This window comes from Malania oleifera, chromosome 4 (assembly GCF_029873635.1).
Source record: "Malania oleifera isolate guangnan ecotype guangnan chromosome 4, ASM2987363v1, whole genome shotgun sequence".
NCBI lineage: Eukaryota > Viridiplantae > Streptophyta > Magnoliopsida > Santalales > Ximeniaceae > Malania > Malania oleifera.
Genome location: NC_080420.1, coordinates 99,898,526 through 99,920,472, shown reverse-complemented (window position 1 = coordinate 99,920,472; position 21,947 = coordinate 99,898,526). Strand labels below are relative to the sequence as shown.

Genomic DNA, 21,947 nt, shown 5'->3' with positions numbered 1-21,947 from the left:
ATAATAGATACTCATGCTAGTCTTTGTGACTTGAGCACTGAGGCTGCATAGTGAAACCTTAAATGCAATGTAGTTACCTTCATATTATTATGATCATGGTCTTAAATTTCCAGGAAATTGTCGAAATTTCCGTAGAAATTTTCGGTTCCATCACCCTCAAAATCAAAATGGCAGTCGATTTCCATCTTGCATAATTTCTGTTGAAATTTCAACGAATCATCCAAAATTTATCGAATTCTCAAAATTTTAGCTTAACTTGTCAAAATTTGAACTATGCAATGAATTTTCCCCAGAATGCAAATGAGATATTTAGGAGTGAAGTGAAAATTTTCTCTTAATTTATTTTATTTATTTTTATCGAAACAAAAGATTATTACAAGTGCTTTTGGAATTTATGAAAAAGTAAATTTACAACAACATTTTATTTAACCATTCATGTCTAAATTATCATTATTTTTATAATAAATAATATGTAAATGATTTATGAATTTCATTTATATTAACTGATTCAATAAATATGTTTAATCGACATTATCTTACAAATATGTTTGATGCACATATTATATTACAACTGTTCCACCTCATACATAACATAGATGTATTTACTTGTAATATATTAGTCCTAAAACATACATTGTTATATCTATTAATCATTTCTAAAGCTTTATAAAAGAATTCCATGTTTTATTACTTATTTTCGTTATTTTTTCAAATCAAAATCAAAATTGACATCGAAATAAAAATTTCTATCTAAAATTTCGTACTTTTGGAGGTTCGAAATTTGAGTCGAAATTGAAATTTAAGACGTTGGTTAAGATTAGCTCTTGGACAATTCATAGATGGTTCTTGGCAAAATCTGTTATGCAATCTCCTCGGGAATCTTATGTGCCAATCTTGCATGGCTTTATTCAAGCCATAGCATGTTTACTATTCATCCATACCCCTATATGGTACTTCCTGACATACTAAGTGAAATTTTCAAAAAATCTAAGACCACAAAATCGTGTAGAGAAAGAGGAGTTGCATTGCAGGCCTTCCAGTGAAATGAAAATATGTTTATATTTGGTGGAATGTCTTGAAGGACATTTCTGAAATAATTTACTGGGATATTTTTCACATTTCAAGAACCAGATGACAAAGGACTTTTTAGGAATTTGAAATAATTTAATGAAGTATTTTTTACATTTGAAAAACTAGACCATGTTACTGTAGAGCGGGGATTCCCCATTCTATGGTATAGGTATATTTGATGGGAGAAGTAGGTGTGCTGGTTTGTTGATCTTTTTTTTCCCCCTTTATTTGCTTCTTGTTTTCTTTCTAAATGAATGCCTTCTGAGAGATGACTTTGGAGTAATACTTGCAGAGATTAGGCAACGAGTTAATAGAGAGACAGACAAATCCAACCTTGAGATCAAGGTTGGCAAGTGCATTGCAGTCCCTCACAAGTTCAAACCAGCTTACTTCTACGCTCGATCGCATGAATTACCAGAGATTCAGAAAGAATCTTACCAACTTCCTTATCGAAGTCCGTGGATTCCTGAGAATGATGTGATTTGTGTTATTCTGTAAAGATACTGGATCTTTTCCTCTCTTTTTTGTTTTTGGGGCGAGGGGGGGTGGTGCAGGAAGGGGGATTAGCATTTTGTTTTGCGGGTGGTGTTGTGGAGTGGGAAAAGTATTTTGGGCACGCATACTTTTCATGAATATGCATATCAGTGATTTCTTGTAAATTTTCTGGTCAAACTTAGAACGTATTATTAGTTATCAGTAATATCAGGGGGTTGTCTTAAATTCCAAAATGAGACACTGCTGGAGGAAATATGCATATGTTTTTCTTTTTCTTACATTTTTGTGTTTTCTTCCCTATTCATAAAGCTCACTATTAATGAAGAGGGGAATTCCAATGCCGGGCGCCAAACAGAAAGGATCCAGGCGATTCGAGAATGTTGATTTCAGAGTCGATACGAAGGATGGGTACGAGGGGGAGTTTGAAGCCCTTGCGTGAAGGCAGAGCAACGGGAGGTTCTTGATCGGCAGATCGGGTGTTCTGCTTGGGAACTTAGTTTTATTTGAAAATCATTCCGTTTTCATTGATTTCTGCTTTCTGTTTTGCAATTCTGAAATTGGACATGCATCTCGGGACATGTAAGCATGCAGGGGATCATGGAATGCAATATTGTGTTGCTTTATCAGAAAAAGTGATAGGTTAAGGAGAGAATCCTTAGCAGTAGATCGAAGAAGGATGACTTGAAATTCCCTGACACGTTCTTGTCTTGGACCGCTGTAGGAAAAGAAAGGAAAATTTAATAGTACACACCTTCGTGTATTATTCATGCTTTACGTGGGTAATTAGATTTTGAAGTTAATCTAGATTGAAAGATTGGGTACAACATATTCTCTCAGTGCTCAAAATTGTACCAAGTTTGGTTAGAATTTGTATAATCTAATATTATCCTTAGTTTGAATTTGTATTAAACTTAAATAAGATAGTAATATAATTGAATTGAAGTTTATATAAAATCATTCAAATTCAAATCAAAATTTCAAAATCTATGCTTTCAAAGACAACATAAAGTATAAATTTAAGACTCAAATCTACAGGAATGTAAATTTGAGAATCGAAATACAAAGAAAGCAGGGCGGTCTCTATTTAATTCGTTGTATCCTAATACCATGCATACGGATTACATTTGTGTTGCAGACTCGACTGTCACTTTTTTATCTTAGTGGAGTTTTGTTGAAGAACATGTGTAGATTAATCTGTGCATTGTATGACAACTGAATAATGTAAGTAAATATACTTAAAATAAAATAATGCAAGCTGCCTTGTGAGTCGGTAGGGATGGCCACTGCCCTAAAAATGACAAGTGATTTGGTGCATAGGTGATACCAGCAAACATCAATTGTAAGATTAACTGAAGCAGTTTAGTTCCATAGGCACATGGACTAAGAAAGGGGGCGAACAGTATATGTTAATGTTCAAAACACATGTGCGAAAATTATAGATAGAGGAAGAAGAAGAGAACAGAGGATGATGTTTTGTGCTCGTATGTGCTTAGAACAGAGTCCCACCAAAGAAGACATTCAGACATCTTTGAAGAAATCTATTTTGATTTAGTATATTCTGTCCTAACGGATTCAAAATTTTGCAATCTTCTTAATTAGAACATCTTTGCTTGTGTTTTACCTGATTTTTGTACAAACTTACCTTACAAAATATCTCACTTTCTCCTTTCTCTCCTGCTTCTGTCTTCTCTATTTTCTGCATGCTCAATATTCTACACTCTGTATTTTGCACTTTGCACTCTTCATTTTTTCTCTCCTCAACTCAATCAGGTGATTCCCTTTATATAGTCGTGGGAGGAGCAAGTAATATATTCTCTTATAATTAAAAGGGTAAGTGGGTTTGTCTGATAATAATATTGAATTCACATGCATGGGAAATATGAGGGAGATGGGGTAGGTATGTTGAAGACATGGATGGTGACATCCACCATTCATTTCACAACACTCCCCCTTGGATGTTACCCATATATTAATTTATCTATTTAAGATCTTTAAGATGTTTCATTCTGATAAGACGAACCAGTCTCGTGAATGTTGTAATTGACATAGTTTTGATGAATAAATCTGATAGATTATCACTTAATTGGATCTGTTGTACATTTATATTACCATTTTTATGGAGTTCATGGGCATAGAAAAATTTTGGAGAGATATGTTTTGTCCTGTCACTTGTTACCCTTTATGTATCCTCCTCTCAGTTGAGTTATACATGCGGTGTTGTCTTCAGAAAAAACTGTTGTAATATCCTTGATTGATTGAAGGCTACAATTTTCTTGGATATAAGAAATCATTAATCTAAGTCACATACACTTTCTACTAGTTTCATGAATAGCTAGTATTTCAGAATGATTGGAGGATGTTGCTGTAATCGTTTGCTTAACTGATTTTCAATGTAACACCCCGACCTTTAATACGGTCCCCAAGTACTACTATACATACATATCCTGTACAAATTTTGCATCATACATAGCTACCCGCCCTAAACAGGGGCATACGGGTATTTTATAATGACCTGTACTCGCATATATTGCGGAAAACATAAACATTCATATGGATTCTAATAGACAAACTAGAGTAACTAACTGCTCCTTATCTACATTCATCCGTATGTAAACATAAATTGCATTACATTCCCAAAAAAAAAAAAACCATCCTCGCTAAAAACCCAGAACTCATACAAAAACTTACGTTAACTAACAAAACTCTACGCTCCACAGCCAAACTAGAAGACTAGGACTAATTTCCTATACCTCCTGAAACAAGGTTGTAAGATTAGGGTGAGACACTTCTTAGTAAGGAGGAAGATATTACATCAATGTGTGACTGTACAGTTATATTCTTGTTTGAAAACGGTAACATAGATTGCACATTTTCAATACTATAATGTGTATATAGTACATATATAAATCCCTGATAATATAAAACTCAGCATCATCACAAGTGAAAGTTCCCAAGGTTAGGGTAGGGTACAGGTCAATACATTGTACGATCCCTCCACCTGGTACTCAGACCAGTGACTCTGCCCAGTAAAGCCTATAAATCATGTATATGCATATTAAGAACATCGTCCAGCTCGAAACTATCATAACTATGCTAGTAACTCCCCATGGCAAGGGTTGTGCGATAAGAAAGCACTGATCGAGCCCTATTCGTGCAGACATCGTCAAGCATCAAAACATACTGCAGTCCAACTTGGCCATCACCACTTTGATCCCTTTTGACCAGTGGCCCTTCTTACCAAGCCTACTACTAAGTACCCACACTGAACAATAACTACGTGTGATTGCACTGTACTTCTGTTTTGGCAATGATACCGAGCCTACATAATATAAGCTTTTTAAGGCTTCATATACTATTGAGACAAGTTGCGGTCCCAATATCATATATATAATTTACATTAAAACATAATAACCTGTGCAATTCCAGTATTTTCACAATCTCATTCATGCATACATTCATTCATACTGTGGTAAAAACCGGTTCGTAACCTCTCGATTTTACCCTTTTCTCATACTTGGCAGGGTATCTAACCGACACCTGTTTTCTGCATATTCTGAAAATCACTTGGAACCTTAGTCCCCCATAGTTCATACACATATATCTCACATTAGTTTAGATTCAATTCATATCATACGACACACTTATTTGATTAAATATACATTTCATATAAACTAGTTCGTAAAATATCATTTCTGCTGCTATTTAAGAGTTTCAAGCATCTCCTATTTTAGTTTTAATGCAAATAAAGAAGTTTGAGAAATTTGGAGATCATATGCCAAAAACCCCATTTTTGCCAAAACCATAAGGATTGGCATTTATACCCGGTAAAACTTTGCAAATGAGTAGTCAATAAGTACATATAAGCATAAGCTACATATCCTGTGGTTTCTTTTTCTAAAAAAATACTGATGTAAACAAATCCCCTTAACTTTTTCCCAAAAATTGAAACACGAGCTTATTGATCCAAAACTACGACACAGGATCCTCAAACCTAAAAACCGAAGAACAATACTTCAATATTATTCAATCTGCTACATATCTACTGAAATGAAACAAATTCAAATCCTTACCTCGATTTTAAGGAAAATCCCAAAAATCTTCAAAACGACGATCTGATCTGCTATAACTGTAAAGTTTCCTCCCCTGATCCACATAGAAACTTACGATCGTAGAAACAGACAACGAACGACGAAGGATTGTAGAGAGAGAGAGAGCTTTTGGGTTTTCTTACCCCTTAAGCAACCTCAAATGATATTTATAGAGCCTTTGACCGAGTCAAATTCTTTGACAAAGTGGCTTCTTCGTCGACGAACCAGCCACTCAGTTCGTGGATGAAGCTCTACCTTCGTAGACTAACCCCATTCGGATATTTTCTTGGTTCACTCGGTATTTCTTCGTTGTCGACACTCTGAATTTCGGCGCCGAAGAACTAAAGGGACTTCGTCAACAAACATACTGGCTTCGTCGACGAACCCTACTGAAATTCCCTTTTTACTATTTTCTTATTTATTTTCCTTATTTACGGGTTCGGGTCTTTACAATCTCCCCTCCTTATAAAAATTTCTTCCTCAAAATTTGCTAATCGATACTATGCCTATTCTACACTAACGACTTAGTCCTATCGAAGAGTCGACAGCCACCCACATAGCAGCTCCGACCAAAGTTTATTACATACCCTCACATATGGCGAAGGAATACTGTGGTTACAACATGATATTTCATGTGATGACTCGAATAATAATGGTATTTAAATAATAAAGAGGAAGAGAAATGAAAAACAGAAACAGAAGGAGGAAGTTGACTTCATTGATGAACGCGAACTTTGGGAGTATTAATCGAGGGAAATCATCAGGTCCTCATTGACGAGCACAAGGGATTCGTCGACGAGGGTATAAGAGGGCCTCGTCGACGAAGCTAAGTTTCATCAACGAGAAGATACCGAGAGAGGATTTTTGGAAGTCTGAAATTCGTTGACGAGGGTGTAAGTTCGTCGACGAACTTTCTACAGGATTCGTCAACGAGGTGACATGTCTCGTTGACAAATCTAACCATATAAATAGTAGAAATCCGGATTTAAACGTAAGAATTAAAAAATCTCTCACTCTCTCTCTCTCCTTTCTCTCCTTGATTTCGGCTCCGTCGATCGCCGAATCGACAATCTGAGGCCACCACGACGCTCCTGGGAAAGTTCTCTCCAAATCTGCCGAAATGGATCGTTGGTGGAAGTTAGTCAAAATTCATCCCTGAGTTGAGGTAAGACTTTTTATGCCAAATTTGGTTCCATTGCAGTTATAAGAAATGATATTCACGTGAAAATACTGAAGTTTAATATTTGGAGTTTTCATTTTTAGGGTATTGATCAGGAAATCCTACGGGTGTGAGTCCAGGAATTCATAGGGGTTTTTTAGATGTCAGGTAAGGGAATAAACTAAAGCAATTGTTTTCTATACAGAATATTATTATTTATCAGCAAATTTATTTTCAGAAAAGTATGTATTGTATCTGTATATTACGAAAAAAATGCACATTTGGGGCTATTATGTTGAAATGTATATATATATATGTATGAGATGTCAGAAATTATGATTTTAAAATATGAAGTATGGTTTTATATAGCAAATGTGTGGTATGAATATTACTTTACGTGAAAGATATTATGATATGACAATGTTATGAATGAAGTATGTTTTCAGGAATATGAATTATTATAGTACAAATGATGTTGAAAATACATGATAATTGATTTATTTTTCAGAATTATATGTATGAGATATTCGGCGCGAGGCCGTGATTGATAGTTGATGTAAAAACCCGAAAAATTAAAATGATTGAAATAATAAAAAAAATAGATAAAATAACAAATAAATAAATAAAAGGAATAACGTGGGAAAAAGAAGAAAAAAATTAAAATTAAAGAAATTAAATTAAATTAGGATAAATTAAATAATTAAATAATTAGTTATTAAATTAAACATTTTTACATTGGATTTAAAAAAAAAACTAAATGAAATAAGAATATATATATATATAAAGTAAAAGAAGAAGAAGAAGTACAGACACGCCCCCCCCCCCCCTTGAATATTTTTTTTCCTGCGCAACCACTCTGTCTCCGTCTCTCTCCTTCTCTTAATTTCTCGACGAGTTTGCAGCGGATCAAGAAACGAAAGGTGCCGTTGGATTCCTGGTTCCGCTTTAGAGCAGATTTTTCATGGGAACTGTTTAGGCACTACTAATGGGGAAAGATAATTTTTTCCATTTTTACAATTTCTCTATAAATATGTGGTTAAATCGACAATCGAGTACCACCACGTGATCCTAATCACGGTTGTCGTTATTTTGGTGTGGCTAATTTTTCAATTGGGGTTTTCTAGGCCCCACTCCAAAGCGAGAGTGTGATTTGAAAAATTTAGCAATTTGATTATATTTGCGGGTATAACTATTAATTTGGAGATTATGACCCTAGGGAATATTTAAATAGTATTTTATTCATGAATAATTTATTAGAACTAGGAATTCAATTTCAGGGTCCGGGTGAGCGCCGCAGGCATCTTTTCGGGATCCCTGTTGGCGTAGTGCAAGAAACCAAGTAAGGGAAAAAATATATATTGAATCAAAATTTTTATGAATTAAATGAAAAAATAAATTGTGTTATATGTACGTATATATGTTTCGGTATGGGTAAAATGTCAACCATTTAAATTATATTTTTTTCGAGTTTAGGATTATTTATTAGATATGTATATGTGAAAATGAATTGATGAAAGTGGAAATATTTTTCAGAATAATTATACAAGAAATTAAAAGTATTTTTCTAGTATATGAATGTTAATTGTGGGTTGGCTTATTTTCACATAATGTATGAATTTTACTACTAAATTGTGTGACATGAAAATCTGTGCAAATTATATGTTAAATGTATAAGATGCAGGCTAAGTAAGTAAAGCAATGAGAATAAAATATGATATGGACAATGTTACCTATATATGTTAAATGCAACCATGTAAAGGTACGACAGCTGAAAATGACTTTCAGTATTATGTTAATGATTTGAAAATATTATAAAATGATATGTATAATCTCATGATGACCACACGCTGAGTTTAATATATTGTTTCTTCCCTTACTGAAATGTGTCTCACCCGAATATAAATGTATTTTTTTTTCAAGACATCCTCGAGGTCGAGCTTTGAGAGCTCAAGGTTTTTTTATAACATTATTGGGAAATAGAAAAATAAAAGGGTACATTTCTATGTTAATTTTGGGATGCAAATATTTATGTTTTACGTCCTTATGTTTTAAGTCTGTGGAGAAAAGAAAGTTTGTGACCATATTGAAATGTTTTGGAGATATATGTAATTATGGAAATGCAGGTATTGAAGGTTATTATGGTCTATGGATAGAACTAGGAAACTCTGGTATTATAATTGGGAGATTATATTTATGTTTTCCGTTGCGTATATGCTAATTATAGATTATCATGGATTTTATCAAATATAACGTGCTGAACTCGGGTTTAAGGGTTCGGGGCGTTACAGCCAACGTGAGGCCATGTTTTATGTATGATTTTGGCACGAGGCTGTATTTATGAAATGTTTGGCGTGAGGCCGTATTTATGAAATTATTGAAATGCTATCAATTTATTTATGTTAAACGCTATATTATCATGTATTATATGCTATCAAAACCCAGATGTTAGTTTAGTTCAGTTTAGGAGCACGGTACTGTAGCTTATAGATCAGATATCCATGATCACATTGGTGCTAACCACCCCACGAGGGGTTGGGAGATGGATAGTAGATGTGGCTTTCAGTGTAGAGTGTAGACGTCCACTTAGCAGTCTGAACCAGTGTGTGATGGGCCCATCGTACTTACAGACATTTTTGACTCGACAGTGGTCAATCAGCCATTGTTAGGTCCCGCCTTCGAATTGCACAACCCGTCATGGAGGGTAATACATGACATCAGCTAGCTATTCATCCTGGGTATGTTTTCAATATTATTAACTATACCAGACAATTATGATTAGTATGATGTATTAGAAGTATGAAAGTATACGTTTTATGTAATTACTAAATGATGAATGTTTTCTTAAATAAAGTTTGTACTGTATATCTATATTATCATTAAATGTTCATGTTGTCACACAACTGTATTTAGTTTATTTTCCCTTACTAAGAAGTGTCTCACCCCCAAACATTAAATGATTTTCAAGAAACCCAAAAAGACCAGCGGAGCGTGGCCGCCGTTGAGTTTATTGAGTTACCCCGCTAGGAGGGTAAGTATGGTGCTAGGATCAACGATTTTTGTTGTAGGATCCTAGGAAAAACTTTTTGGTGGTTTTGGGTATTTTGGGTGATTGAATATAATACAGAACATGATGGTTTATAATTAACTCTGGTATTATATATTTTATGGTTATGAGAATGTGATTTATATTTACTGCTGCTTAGGTTTCCGCTGTGAATAACAGGTGTCCTCATTGCCCACAGGTTTGGGTTGATATGGTAATTAAATATGTTTTATTATATGATAAGAAAGGGGGATGTTACATGTCGGGAGATTACATACACATACAAAACTCTACCGAAGACCGTACTATTTAATCTGAACCACCTATACTACTATACATACTTACATGTCATAAATAACTGCGGGTACTTCTGGCGTATCTTTGACTCCAGTTCCTATGAAGCTTCCTCCACCGCATGGTTATGCCATAATACCTTCACTAGTGGTATTTCTCTAGTCCGTAACAGCTAAACTTTCCGATCTAATACCTATACTGGTACCTCCTCATACAACAAAGCATCACTGATCTCTAGAGATTCGAAACTCAGCACGTGTGATGCATTTGATACGTACTTCCTCACTACTGACACGTGGTACATGTCTTGGACTCTGGATAGTGCTGGAAGTAAAACCCTCGATAAGCAACCGAACCTATCCTTTCCAGGATCTCGAAAGGTCCGATATACCGAGGTTTTAACTTCCCTTTCTTCCTGAACCTCATCACCCCTTTCATCGGAGCGATCTTCATAAATACCATACTTCCTATCTCGAACTCCAACTCTCGTCGATGAATATCAGCATAACTTTTCTGCCGACTCTGAGCTGCCTTAATTCTCTCCTTGATCAACTCGACCTTTGCAAAGGCCTGCTGAATCAATTCCAGACCCAATATCTACCGCTCACCAACCTGATCATAGTATAACAGAGATCGACACCGACAACCATACAATGCCTTGTAAGGTGCCATCTCTTTGCTGGCCTATTAATTGTTGTTATACGCAAACTCAACCAGCGGTAGATACCATATCCAACTATCAGCAAAGTCCAGTATACAAGCCCGCAACATATCCTCTAACGTCTGAATAGTCCTCTCAGACTGCCCATCCGTCAGTGGGTAAAAAGACGTACTGAACATCAGTTGTGATCCCAAGGCATCTTATAGACTCTTCCAGAAATGAGACGTAAAACGTTGATCTCGATCTAAAATAATAAAAACAGAAACACCATGGAATCGTACAATCTCCTACACATACAACTCTGCCAGCTGATTCAGAGAATAGTTGACTCTAATTGGAATGAAATGTGCAGTCTTCGTCAGCCAATCAACCACAACCCACATCGCATTTAACCATGCACTGCCGTAGGTTACCCCATCACAAAACCCATTGAGATGTGCTCCAACTTCCACTTGGGGATGTCGAGTGGCTGAAGTGGTCCTGCTGGCTTTTGGTGCTCTGTCTTGACCTGCTGACACATCATGTGACGCCCCGAAACCCGCCAAGTGGGGCCCGGGTGCCACGTTTTCCAATCACCTGCATCTGATACCATAATTAACATGCACGCAACGGAACATAAATAAATAACCTCAAATAAATACTAGAGTTTTATATAGCAACCCAAAAACAAATACTACAACATCCAGATATCTATATCCACAACCAGTATTTAAAATATAATCTCACACAAATATATTTATACATATATCAGTATCTCACAATACCCCAAAAAGAAACCAGCAAAAATAGTCCCAGCCTAGGCCTTTAAACCCGATCTCCAGAAGAACCTGAAAAGTTGTTAATCCACTAGGGTGAGACACTTCTCAGTAAGGGTGGAATAAATTATAATAGTATATGACAAATGAGTTTTAATATTTACATATCAAAATAAATTGTTTCTCACATAATATCAATAACAACTGAGAAAATGTATCATTAATAACATTTCCGACATCTAATGTCATACACACATTCAATATGCACAAGTACATAATTTTTATGCAAACGAAAGTCCCCAAGGATAGGGAAAATTACCTGCCCATACAAGTAGTTTCCCTCTACTCTGGTACTAAAAACAAACTACCTACCAGAGTACTCACCTTACTCAGTAAGCCCTCAGGTAAAAAATTACCTCACTGCTAGTACACACATCTTTATTATTTTAAAGGCAAAGGTTTTCGAGGATCGGGATGTCTACCCGCCCATACAAGTAGCATCCATTTGCACTGATACCAAGAAACTACCTAGCAGAGCACTCACCTTTCTCAGCAAGCCCCCGGTGCTATATTTACCTCACCACATGCACACACATGCATTCACAATATGCTATATCATTATTTTTATGCTATAATTAAATTCACATGCGCACAACACATCCACACAAGAATCATGCATCTCATACTTCATCTTCCAATGTCTTCAGTACGTGGTCAATACAGAGTAACTGCATACATGTCAGTACGTGGTCCACACAGGCACCTACGTACTTCTTATCTACACGTGGCCCGCACAGGGTACATAACATGGCCCACACAGGATATAATGTGGCCCACACAGGCACCACTACCCACACAAGGTACATAACATGGCATACACAGACGCCATTATCCACACAGGATATAACGTGGCCCACACAAGCACCACTATTCACCAGTATCCAATCCCCATGACCTACCCGTCGTACATCAGTAAAACAAGCTCCTCGACCTGCCAATGCCCTACCCCATATAAATGACAATATGACATGCTCCTCGACCTGCCAACGTCATATCATGATTTATATCTAGACAATATAATAACCTCCTCATGCCAACGTTATATTGAGATGCATACGAATAATCAAACCAGTTAGTTCACACAGACACATCAATGCATTTCCATATAGGAATCCAACAGATCAATTCATTTCTCACACAATAATCCAATAGATCAATACATTTCCACACATGTGTCAAACATAGCAATTCATTCATCATATCATAATCATTCCAAACATCCCCACATGCAAACCTAAATACCACAGTAATTCATATTCAATTTATTAGGAAAAATTGTTCCCATGTCACACGAATTTAACATCATATGCAAATATCTCAAATATAAACTTTAAACAAAATCATCATTTTCTAGTACTCACGCGGTTCTTAAAATCATATAGATAAATAATAAATTTCATACGATCGTAAATAATCGGTTCACCTTAATAAAATACTAATATAAAATTTTATTCCCCCTTACCTGATTCCTTGTATCACGTCTGTAGGGCTCCCAAACTTATACCCGCGGCGCTCACCTGAACCCTGATTCAATCATATCAACCCCAATAAAATATTATTTTAACATTTCCTAATTTACAATAATTAAATATCAATTAATTTCTAAATAACTCATTTACCCTAGTTTTGGGGCTATTTCTACAACAACCCCACGAGAAATTCGCTCCGTTAGATTTGTAGAGAATCATCCCTAAATTCTCGTGGTGGTGTCCGATCGCCCATTTGGCTTAAAATTTAAGAAAAATGGAGATAAGAAATGAGAATTTGGTTTACCCCAGGAGATATGTCCACATTACTCATACGACAAATCCACTTTGGTAGATATGTCGGTGGCGGAGAATGGAGTCGGTGGTATTTTCGAATTTTCAATTGGGCGAGAAACCACCGTAAAATCGTAGAAAGAAGAGGAGTAGAGAACGTGAGCTGAGAGAATTTTTTTTTTCTTTCTTTTTTTTTTCTCTTTCTGTCTGCGTGTGAGGCTCCCCCCCCCCCCCCTCCCCCCTATTTTTTTCTTGCTTTCCTTCTCTGGTTGCTCCATAAAACTTAGCCATTAAGTTTTCTTTTCTTTTTTTGTTCTTTCCTTTCTCCTTTACTTTACTTTACTTTATTATATACTTATATGTATACTTTTATATATATATACCCAAAATCCTTAAATTTCTTTATTTAATTAATTTTCTTAATAATAATTAATTAATAATAATAATAATTTTTTAACTAATTAATTAATTAATTTCTTCTTTTTTTTAGGTTGTTACACATCAGGCACTGCTCTACGAATCGGGCGATCTCTATTTTCATGTTCGACCACCAGAAAGATTCCCTCATATTCTGGTACATCTTCGTACTGCCAAGATGTATGGTGTAGCGTGAACAGTGTGCCTCCTCTAGAATGTCCCGTTTAATCTCGGCATCATTCGGTACACAAACCCTACTGTGAAATCTCAATATCCCATCACCAAAGATACTGAAATCCGGTTTTAACCCACTCTAGACTCCTTCCACAACCTCAACCAGCTCTGGATCTTCCTTCTGAGCTGTTCAAATCTTCTCCTATAAGGTCGGTTGTACCACCAAGCTAGCAAGAACAGCCTGGTGATTTCCTTCCACCACTTCTAAGCACAACCTTTCCAGGGCCATATAAATCAAATGTTGAACTCCCACTGCTGAGACTGAAGCACCAACTGACTTCCGACTCAGAGCATCAGCTACCACATTTGTTTTTCTTGGGTGATAGCTAATAGTACAGTCGTAGTCCTTTATCAACTCAAGCCACCTACGTTGTCTTATGTTCAGCTCTTTCTGGGTGAAAAAGTACCTAAGAATTTTGTTATCAGTAAAAATCTCACATCTTTCACCATACAGGTAGTGTCTCCAGATTTTCAATGCAAACACTACAGCTGCCAATTCCATATCATATGTCGGGTAGTTCTTCTCATACTTTTTTTAGTTGACGAGAAGTGTAAGCAACCACCCTGCCCTGCTGCATTAGAACAAAATCGAGACCCTTTTTAGAGGTGTCATTGTAGATAACAAATCCACCATCCCCAGATGGAATGGTAAGAACTAAAGCAGTAACCAGTTGTCGTTTCAGCTCTTGGAAACTCAACTTGCACTCATCAGTCCAATCATAATTCACATTCTTCCTCGTGAGTCGCGTCAATAGACCTGCTGAACTAGACAACCCTTTTACAAAATGACAATAATAACCTGCAAGACCCAGAAAACTTCTGACCTCCTGAACATTCTTTGGTCTCGTCCAATCCACTACTGCTCTATCTTACTCGGATCCATTGATACTCCTTCTTTGGATACTATGTGCCCTAGAAATGCAATTTGTTCCAGCCAGAACTTGCACTTCTTTAGTTTAGCAAATAACTTATTCTCCCTAAGCATTTGCAGTACCAGTCTCATATGAACTTCATGTTCTACAGCACTACTAGAATACACTAGAATGTCATCAATGAATACCACAACGAACTAATCTAAGTATTCGTGAAAAACCCGGTTCATCAAATCCATAAATGCTGCTGGTGCAATAGTCAAACTGAATGGCATAACCATGAATTCGTAATGGCCGTACCGAGTTCGGAAAGCTGTTTTTGGAACATCCTCAATTTTCACCTTCAGCTGGTGATGCCCAGATCGTAAATCGATCTTAGAAAATATTTGCGTGCCCTGAAGCTGGTCAAACAGATCACCAATCCTAGGTAGTGGGTATTTGTTCTTTATCGTCACCTTATTAAGTTCTCTGTAGTCGATGCACATCCTCATCGACTCGTCCTTCTTCTTCACAAATAGCACTGGTGCACCCCTAAGGAGAAACACTCGGTCGAATGTACCCCTTATCTAGCAACTCCTGAAGCTGTTCTTTCAACTCTCTCAGTTCAGCTGGAGCCATATGATACGAAGCTTTTGATATCGGCGTTGTACCTAGAGTTAACTCTACACCAAACTCCACCTAACAATATGGAGGTAATCCCAGCAAGTCCTCTGGGAACACATCTGGGAACTTGCACACAACAGGAATCTCCTCCAATTCACGTTCCCTTGCCGGCATGTCTTTCACAAATGCCAGATACCCTTGGCATCCCTCCAAAATTAATCTCCTAACCTACAAAGCTGAGAGGATCCGTCGTGTGGAGCGCACACATGACCCTAAGAATCTAAATTCCTGCTTCCCCGGAGTTCTAAACACCACTTATCTCCTATGGCAATCGATACTAGCATAACTGGCAACCAACTAGTCCATACCCAGAATGATATCGAAGCCATGCATATCAAACACAATAAGACTAATTGGTAGAACTCTCTCTTGAATTTCTACTGGAAAGTCACGGATTACCTTACTACATACGACTACCAACCCTAAAGGCATAGCCATAACCAGTTCATAATCTAACTGTTGAGTCTCAACGCCACACAGTTTAACAAATCCTCGGGAGATAAAGGAATGCGTTGCCCCCGAGTCGAATAGTATAATAGCTTTATTGGAAAGCACGTAAATGGTACCTATGATGACATCTCCTGCATTCTTTGTGTCACCAGGAGTTAGGGAGTACACCCTAGCCTGGGCTGAACCCCCCGGTTGACCACTCTACTGTGCTTGAACACATCCTCCATATGACTGTTGTGGAGCTCCGCTGTTCATCAGCATGCAACAATCTTTCTTTCGATGTCCCATCCTACCACAACGAAAACAAGCTCCAGAACCCAACAAACACTTCCCTGAGTGAGGTCTCCCACACTTGGAACAAGCCGGAGTAGTTGCGATACTCTGATAAGCACCACCACTGTTCTTCTTCCAGTTGCCCTGCTTTGCCCCTCCATAAGAACTGGAAGGCGCAGGTCTCTTCTTCAAAGCATGAACCTCAAGGTCCTCCTATAAACTCTCCTTTACTACAGTGGCCTTATCCACCAGAGTAGCAAAGTCCTGCATCTGCCAGATCACAGTCTGCTTGCTAATCTCCTTCTTCAGGCTCCTCTGAAACTTCCAAGTCTTCTTTACCTCTTCCAGAATCATGAATGGAGCAAATCAAAATAGCTCCTGAATTTGGCAGCATATTGTTGAACCGACAGCTGCCCCTGCTCCAAACTCATGAATTCCTCCACCTTGACATTTCTAACCGTGGTTGGAAAATACCGTTCAAAGAATAAATCTATGAACCGAGCCCATGTCACAACCATAGGAGTAGTTCGATGCTCTTCAAGCATCCTAATTGACTTCCACCACCTCTCTGCTTCGCCCGTCATCTTGAACATCGCAAAGGCTACCTTCTACTTCTCAGTGTAGTTTAGGAAGTCTAGAATCTTCTCAATCTCCCCGATCCAATTCTCAGCCCAAATCGGATCCGCACTCCCCATGAAGACAGGAGGTTTCAGTCGTGTAAACTAGTCAATGGAGCATTCCAACTCAGCAAGGGGATGATCCTGAGATAGGTATGGGCAGGTAATCACCCCTATCCTTGGGTAATCTCGTGGGTTAAATATTGCATGTGATTGGTAGGTTCAGAGAATGATTTTAGTATTATATTAATGGTTTGCAAATGATATTAAAATGATATTTATATACCTCATGTTAGCCACACACTGTTTTAATATATTATTTCTTCCCTTACTGAGATATGTCTCACCCGAATACGAATTTATCTTTTTTTAGGATTTCCTCGAGATTGAGCTTAGAGAGTTCGAGGTTTTATAGCATTTTTGGAGAATAGATAGAGAAAATGGTATATTTTTATGTTAATTTTTAGATATATAAATTTATGTTTTTTGTTCTATGTTTTATGTTTTCTGAGATAGGTATGGTTGTGAATACTGGATGTTTTTGGGGATATTTATTTATGTGAATACAAGTGGATGTATGATTTATGCTAGAATGTGGATGGATGTAGAAAACTCTAGTGTTATATTTGTTGAAAGATTTTAGTTATATTTTTTCGCTGCATAAATGATATTAGAATGTGGATTATTAGGTAAATGAATGGATTAGTAGCACTCCGGACCCATTTAGGGGGTCGGGGCGTTACACCTCTTCTAGAGCATTTACAGATTTCAATTTTCTCCTTCCGGGAGTCTTATCTTTTGCACCAAAAAGCCTTCCATGTTTAACTTGCGGTTTAGATTTATTAGTCGTCTGTTGTCCTTCAGGGACATCAATATGTGCTGGAGTATGTGCAGCAAGTATATGAGATTTTAGTATTGCCTTGGTATCTGCAAAAGAATCAAGTAACTGATTTGCAATCTCTTGCAAATGTATAATCTTTTGAACTTCAAGTTCACATTGATTTGTACGAGAATCTAAATGAGATAAAATCATGGCATTCCATGTGATTTCATACTGTGCTTCAGGCACTAACTTTGCTCCCCCTAATGTAGGGAATACCGTTTCATCAAAATAACAATCTTAAAACCGTGCTTTAAACAAATCACCCATTAAAGGTTCAAGATATCTAATAACAGAAGGAGAATCAAAACCAACATAGATATCAAGTTTACGTTGAGGACCCATTTTTGTTCTTTGAGGAGGAACAATAGGAACATATACTGTACAACCAAAAGTTCTTAAATAAGAAATATCAGGTTGTTGCCCAGAGACTAATTGTATGGGTGAAAGATTATTGTAAGCAATTGGTCTTATACGAACTAAACATGTGACATGAAGAATAGCATGTCCCCAAATAGATATGGGCAATTTGGTTCTCATAATCATAGGCCTAACAATAAGTTGAAGTCTCTTAATAAAAGATTCGGCTAAACCATTTTGTGTATGGGTATAAGCAACAGGATGTTCAACATCTATTCCAAGTAACATATAATAGTTATCAAAAGTTTGGGATGTAAACTCACCAACATTATCCATACAAATCGATTTAATTGGATAATCGGGAAAATGAGCTCGTAATCTAATCAGTTGAGAAAGAAGTCTAGCAAAAGCAACATTTCAAGTAGAAAGCAGAGAAACATGTGACCATCTAATAGATGCATCAATTAAAACCATAAAGTATCTAAATGGTCCAGATGGTGAATGTATTGGTCTGCATATATCACCATGAATTTTTTGTAAGAAACTGGGTGACTCAAAATTTACTTTCGAAACAAATGTTTTGAAAATTAATTTCCCTTAAGAGTAGGCAGTACACATGAAATCTCTAGACAAAAGAACTTTCTGGTTCTTTAGTGGATGACCAGAGTTTTCAATGATTCTCCACATCATTACATCTCCAGGATATCCAAGATGATCATGCCAAAGTGTAAATAACTTTGGGTCATTGTACTTCTGGTGCAAGGCATTATATGATTCAACTGCTTTAATCTTTGTATAATATAGTCCAGAAGATAAGGTTGACAACTTTTCTAAAATTTATTTTTTCCCAGAAATAATGAAAGTAATGTAAAGAAATTCTTTACTGTCTTCATTTTTGGTTTCAATATGATACCCATTGAGTCTTAAATCTTTAAAGCTTATCAAACTTCTTTTGGATCTGCTAGAGTATAAAGGTTCATTGATTTGTAATAAAGTACCATTGAATAACTTTATATTAGCTCTTCAGGAGCCTTCAATCAAACTTGTAGACCCAGATATTGTATTAATATTTGTTGATGATATTTTCAAATAATGGAAATATTTTCTATCTCAGAGAATTGTGTGTGTTATAGCATTGTCAATTAAACAAACTTCTTCCATAGACATCTTAGGCTTGTTCAAAGCTTTAAGATAATTTTCATTACAGCGAATATTTTAAAAACTCATTACTATAATAATAGAAAAAAATTATCAAAATACAGTATTACTTACTATATAGATGTCCTAAAATATTACATCATTATTTTCATTTGGATTTACAAGGAAATCAGCAACATCAAGATACACAAAGTCGGATTGTTCAGTATCAAGATCCATTAGAACAATATTATCGGCAAAATTTGTTTTAATTTCTTTACTCTTTTCCTTTTCTTTTATGGATGTTTGGTATAAATCTACCAAGTGTCTGGGCATACATCTGTAATATTTAGTTTCATAGTGTTTGGGTTGCTGATTCTGATCATTTGCTTTCATAGTGTCTTGGTCGCTAATTCTGATCATTTGCCCTCTTCTGGGGGTTTGTTACCTCACATCGATGCCAGTTATTATTTTGACAACGGCCACGACTATACCCACGACCATTCCTGCGGCCTTGCCCTCGATCACGAGATGTGTTTACATCCACTTCAGGAAATGGGGTCAAACCAATTGGACGAGTTTGGTGATTTTTCATCAAAATCTTGTTATTTTGTTCAACGACAAGAAGACATAATATAAGTTTGAAAAATTTAGTAAATTTCTTTTCCCTATATTGTTGCTGCAGGAGCACATTAGTGGGATGGAAAGTAGTAAACGTTTTTTCTAACATGTCTTCATTAGTAATATTTTCTCCACATAACTTTAGCTTCAAGCTAATTTTATGTAGAGCCGAGTTATATTCGCTAACAATTTTAAAATCTTGCAACCTTAGGTGTAACCATTCATATCGAACTTTTGGCAAAATCACTATTTTTTTATGGTCAAACCTATCTTTTAAATTTCTCCATAGTATGAGTGGGTCTTTAACAGTGAGGTATTCTGTTTTTAATTCTTTTTATAAATGATGTTGGATAAAGATCATGGCTTTAGCGCGATCCTGGTGGGATGCGGTATTTCCATCTAATATTGTATTTCCTAAGTTCATTGCATTCAAATGGATTTCTACATCAATAATCCATGAGAAATAGGTGTTGCCTTTGATGTTAAGGGGAACAAACTCAGCTTTTTTTAGGCTCGGCATCTGAATAAATTAACAATAATAAAGCGATTTAGAAAAGCGAAACATACTAACTAAAATAATACAGAAATAGTAATATAATATTTTTTTTTTCAGAAGATTAAAAATATACCCTCTTTAAGAGGTAAACAATTACTATCTCTTCTGGAGATTAAATATATTGTCTCTTCAGGAGACTTATCATTTCGGGAGATTAAATATATAACCTCTTCAAAAGGATTATTTTACCATCCCTTCTGGAGATTGGTAATATATATATGCAGTATAGAAATAAAGTCAATCATTGAGGCGGTATTAATAAGCAAAAATAAAACCGTCCATTAAGGCGATATATATATATATATATATATATAAATATATCAGTTAGGTAGAGCATCGTGCTGATAATGTGTTATTAAATAATACAGGAATAAATAAACGTGGATAATCAGAAAGTAATGAAGACAAGTAAAATAAAAAAAATAAAAAAATAAAAGTGAGATCGGAGGTACGTGGTTTGGTTTATACCTACTCCATGGGCAGATGGGATATGAAATCCACTATTTTAAGAAGAATTACAAAATATACCTGACTTTTGTACAAATTTCTCACCTTCTTACCTTATAAAATATCTCACTTTCTCTTTTCTCTCCTGCTTCTTTTTTCTCTATTTTCTGCACGCTCAATATTCTCCACTCTATATTTTGCATTCAACATTCTTTGTTTTTCCCCTCCTTATCTCAATCAGGTGATTCCCTTTATATAACTGTGAAAGGAACAAGTAATATATTCTTATATAATTAAAAGGACAAGTGAGTTTGTCTGATAATAATAATGAATTCACATTGCATGGAAAACATGAGGGAGATGGGGTAAGTATGTTGAAGACATGGATCGTGACGTCCACCATTTATTTCACAACACTTTTGAAATTTGAGTTAAAATGTGGGATCAATGTAATTATGAGAAATCTCAAGGGGTATCAACGTAATAAAAACAAAGGGCAGAAGTGGAATTGGACTTGTTAGGAGGAGGTTTAGGGTTTAAGCTCCCAGCTTGTGTTCTACTCTTCGTTTCTATATATATGTATGCCCTCGGCCGCACACATTTCTCATTGTAGGAGACGGATTAGGGTTCATCCTCATCCCCAACCCCAACCCCAATTGTAAGTTCAGATCTGTACACCTAGCTCTCTCTCTCTCTCTCTCTCTCTCTCTCTTTCTCTCTGGGCAGCGATGAGGATATAAGAATGTCATGCACCACTCTGATCGAATCGTTAATCGGTTCAGTGGTGACAAATATTATGGATCTGAGCCCTCCTAATCCCACCCCTCCAATTTCTATTCTTTTCCATTTGCAGTTTTTTATGGCGAGATCTGCCAAAACGACTTATTATCTTTCTTTTTCTTTTTCAATTTAATGATGCTTATGAGAAATTGCCTACGTTGAATTTGCGTACTGATGGAACCAAGTGATGCGGTCTTTCGATGGAAAGACCAAACCATGATGCGGACCGCATAGCTTAACCTTATGGGGATAAA

General features: G+C 36.3%; 1 protein-coding gene and 1 non-coding gene across 4 annotated transcripts in view; both read left to right on the top strand.

Annotated features, from left to right (window-relative positions):
• Positions 1-1,799, top strand: part of LOC131153553 (uncharacterized) — a 142,831-nt gene extending 141,032 nt beyond the window's left edge. For 2 of the 3 annotated variants that reach the window (XM_058105936.1, XM_058105935.1), the window contains one exon: positions 1,364-1,799. In XM_058105936.1, the coding sequence (XP_057961919.1) occupies positions 1,364-1,552 (189 nt within the window). In that variant the 3' untranslated portion in view covers positions 1,553-1,799. The remainder of the gene's footprint in view (positions 1-1,363) is intronic. The other variant, XM_058105937.1, reaches the window with a different exon arrangement.
• A 19,834-nt stretch (positions 1,800-21,633) lies between these two features.
• LOC131154700 (small nucleolar RNA Z221/R21b) lies at positions 21,634-21,723 on the top strand. The gene has a single exon (XR_009136615.1). It is a non-coding gene; the product is annotated as a small nucleolar RNA Z221/R21b (small nucleolar RNA).
• The last annotated feature ends 224 nt before the right edge of the window (positions 21,724-21,947 follow it).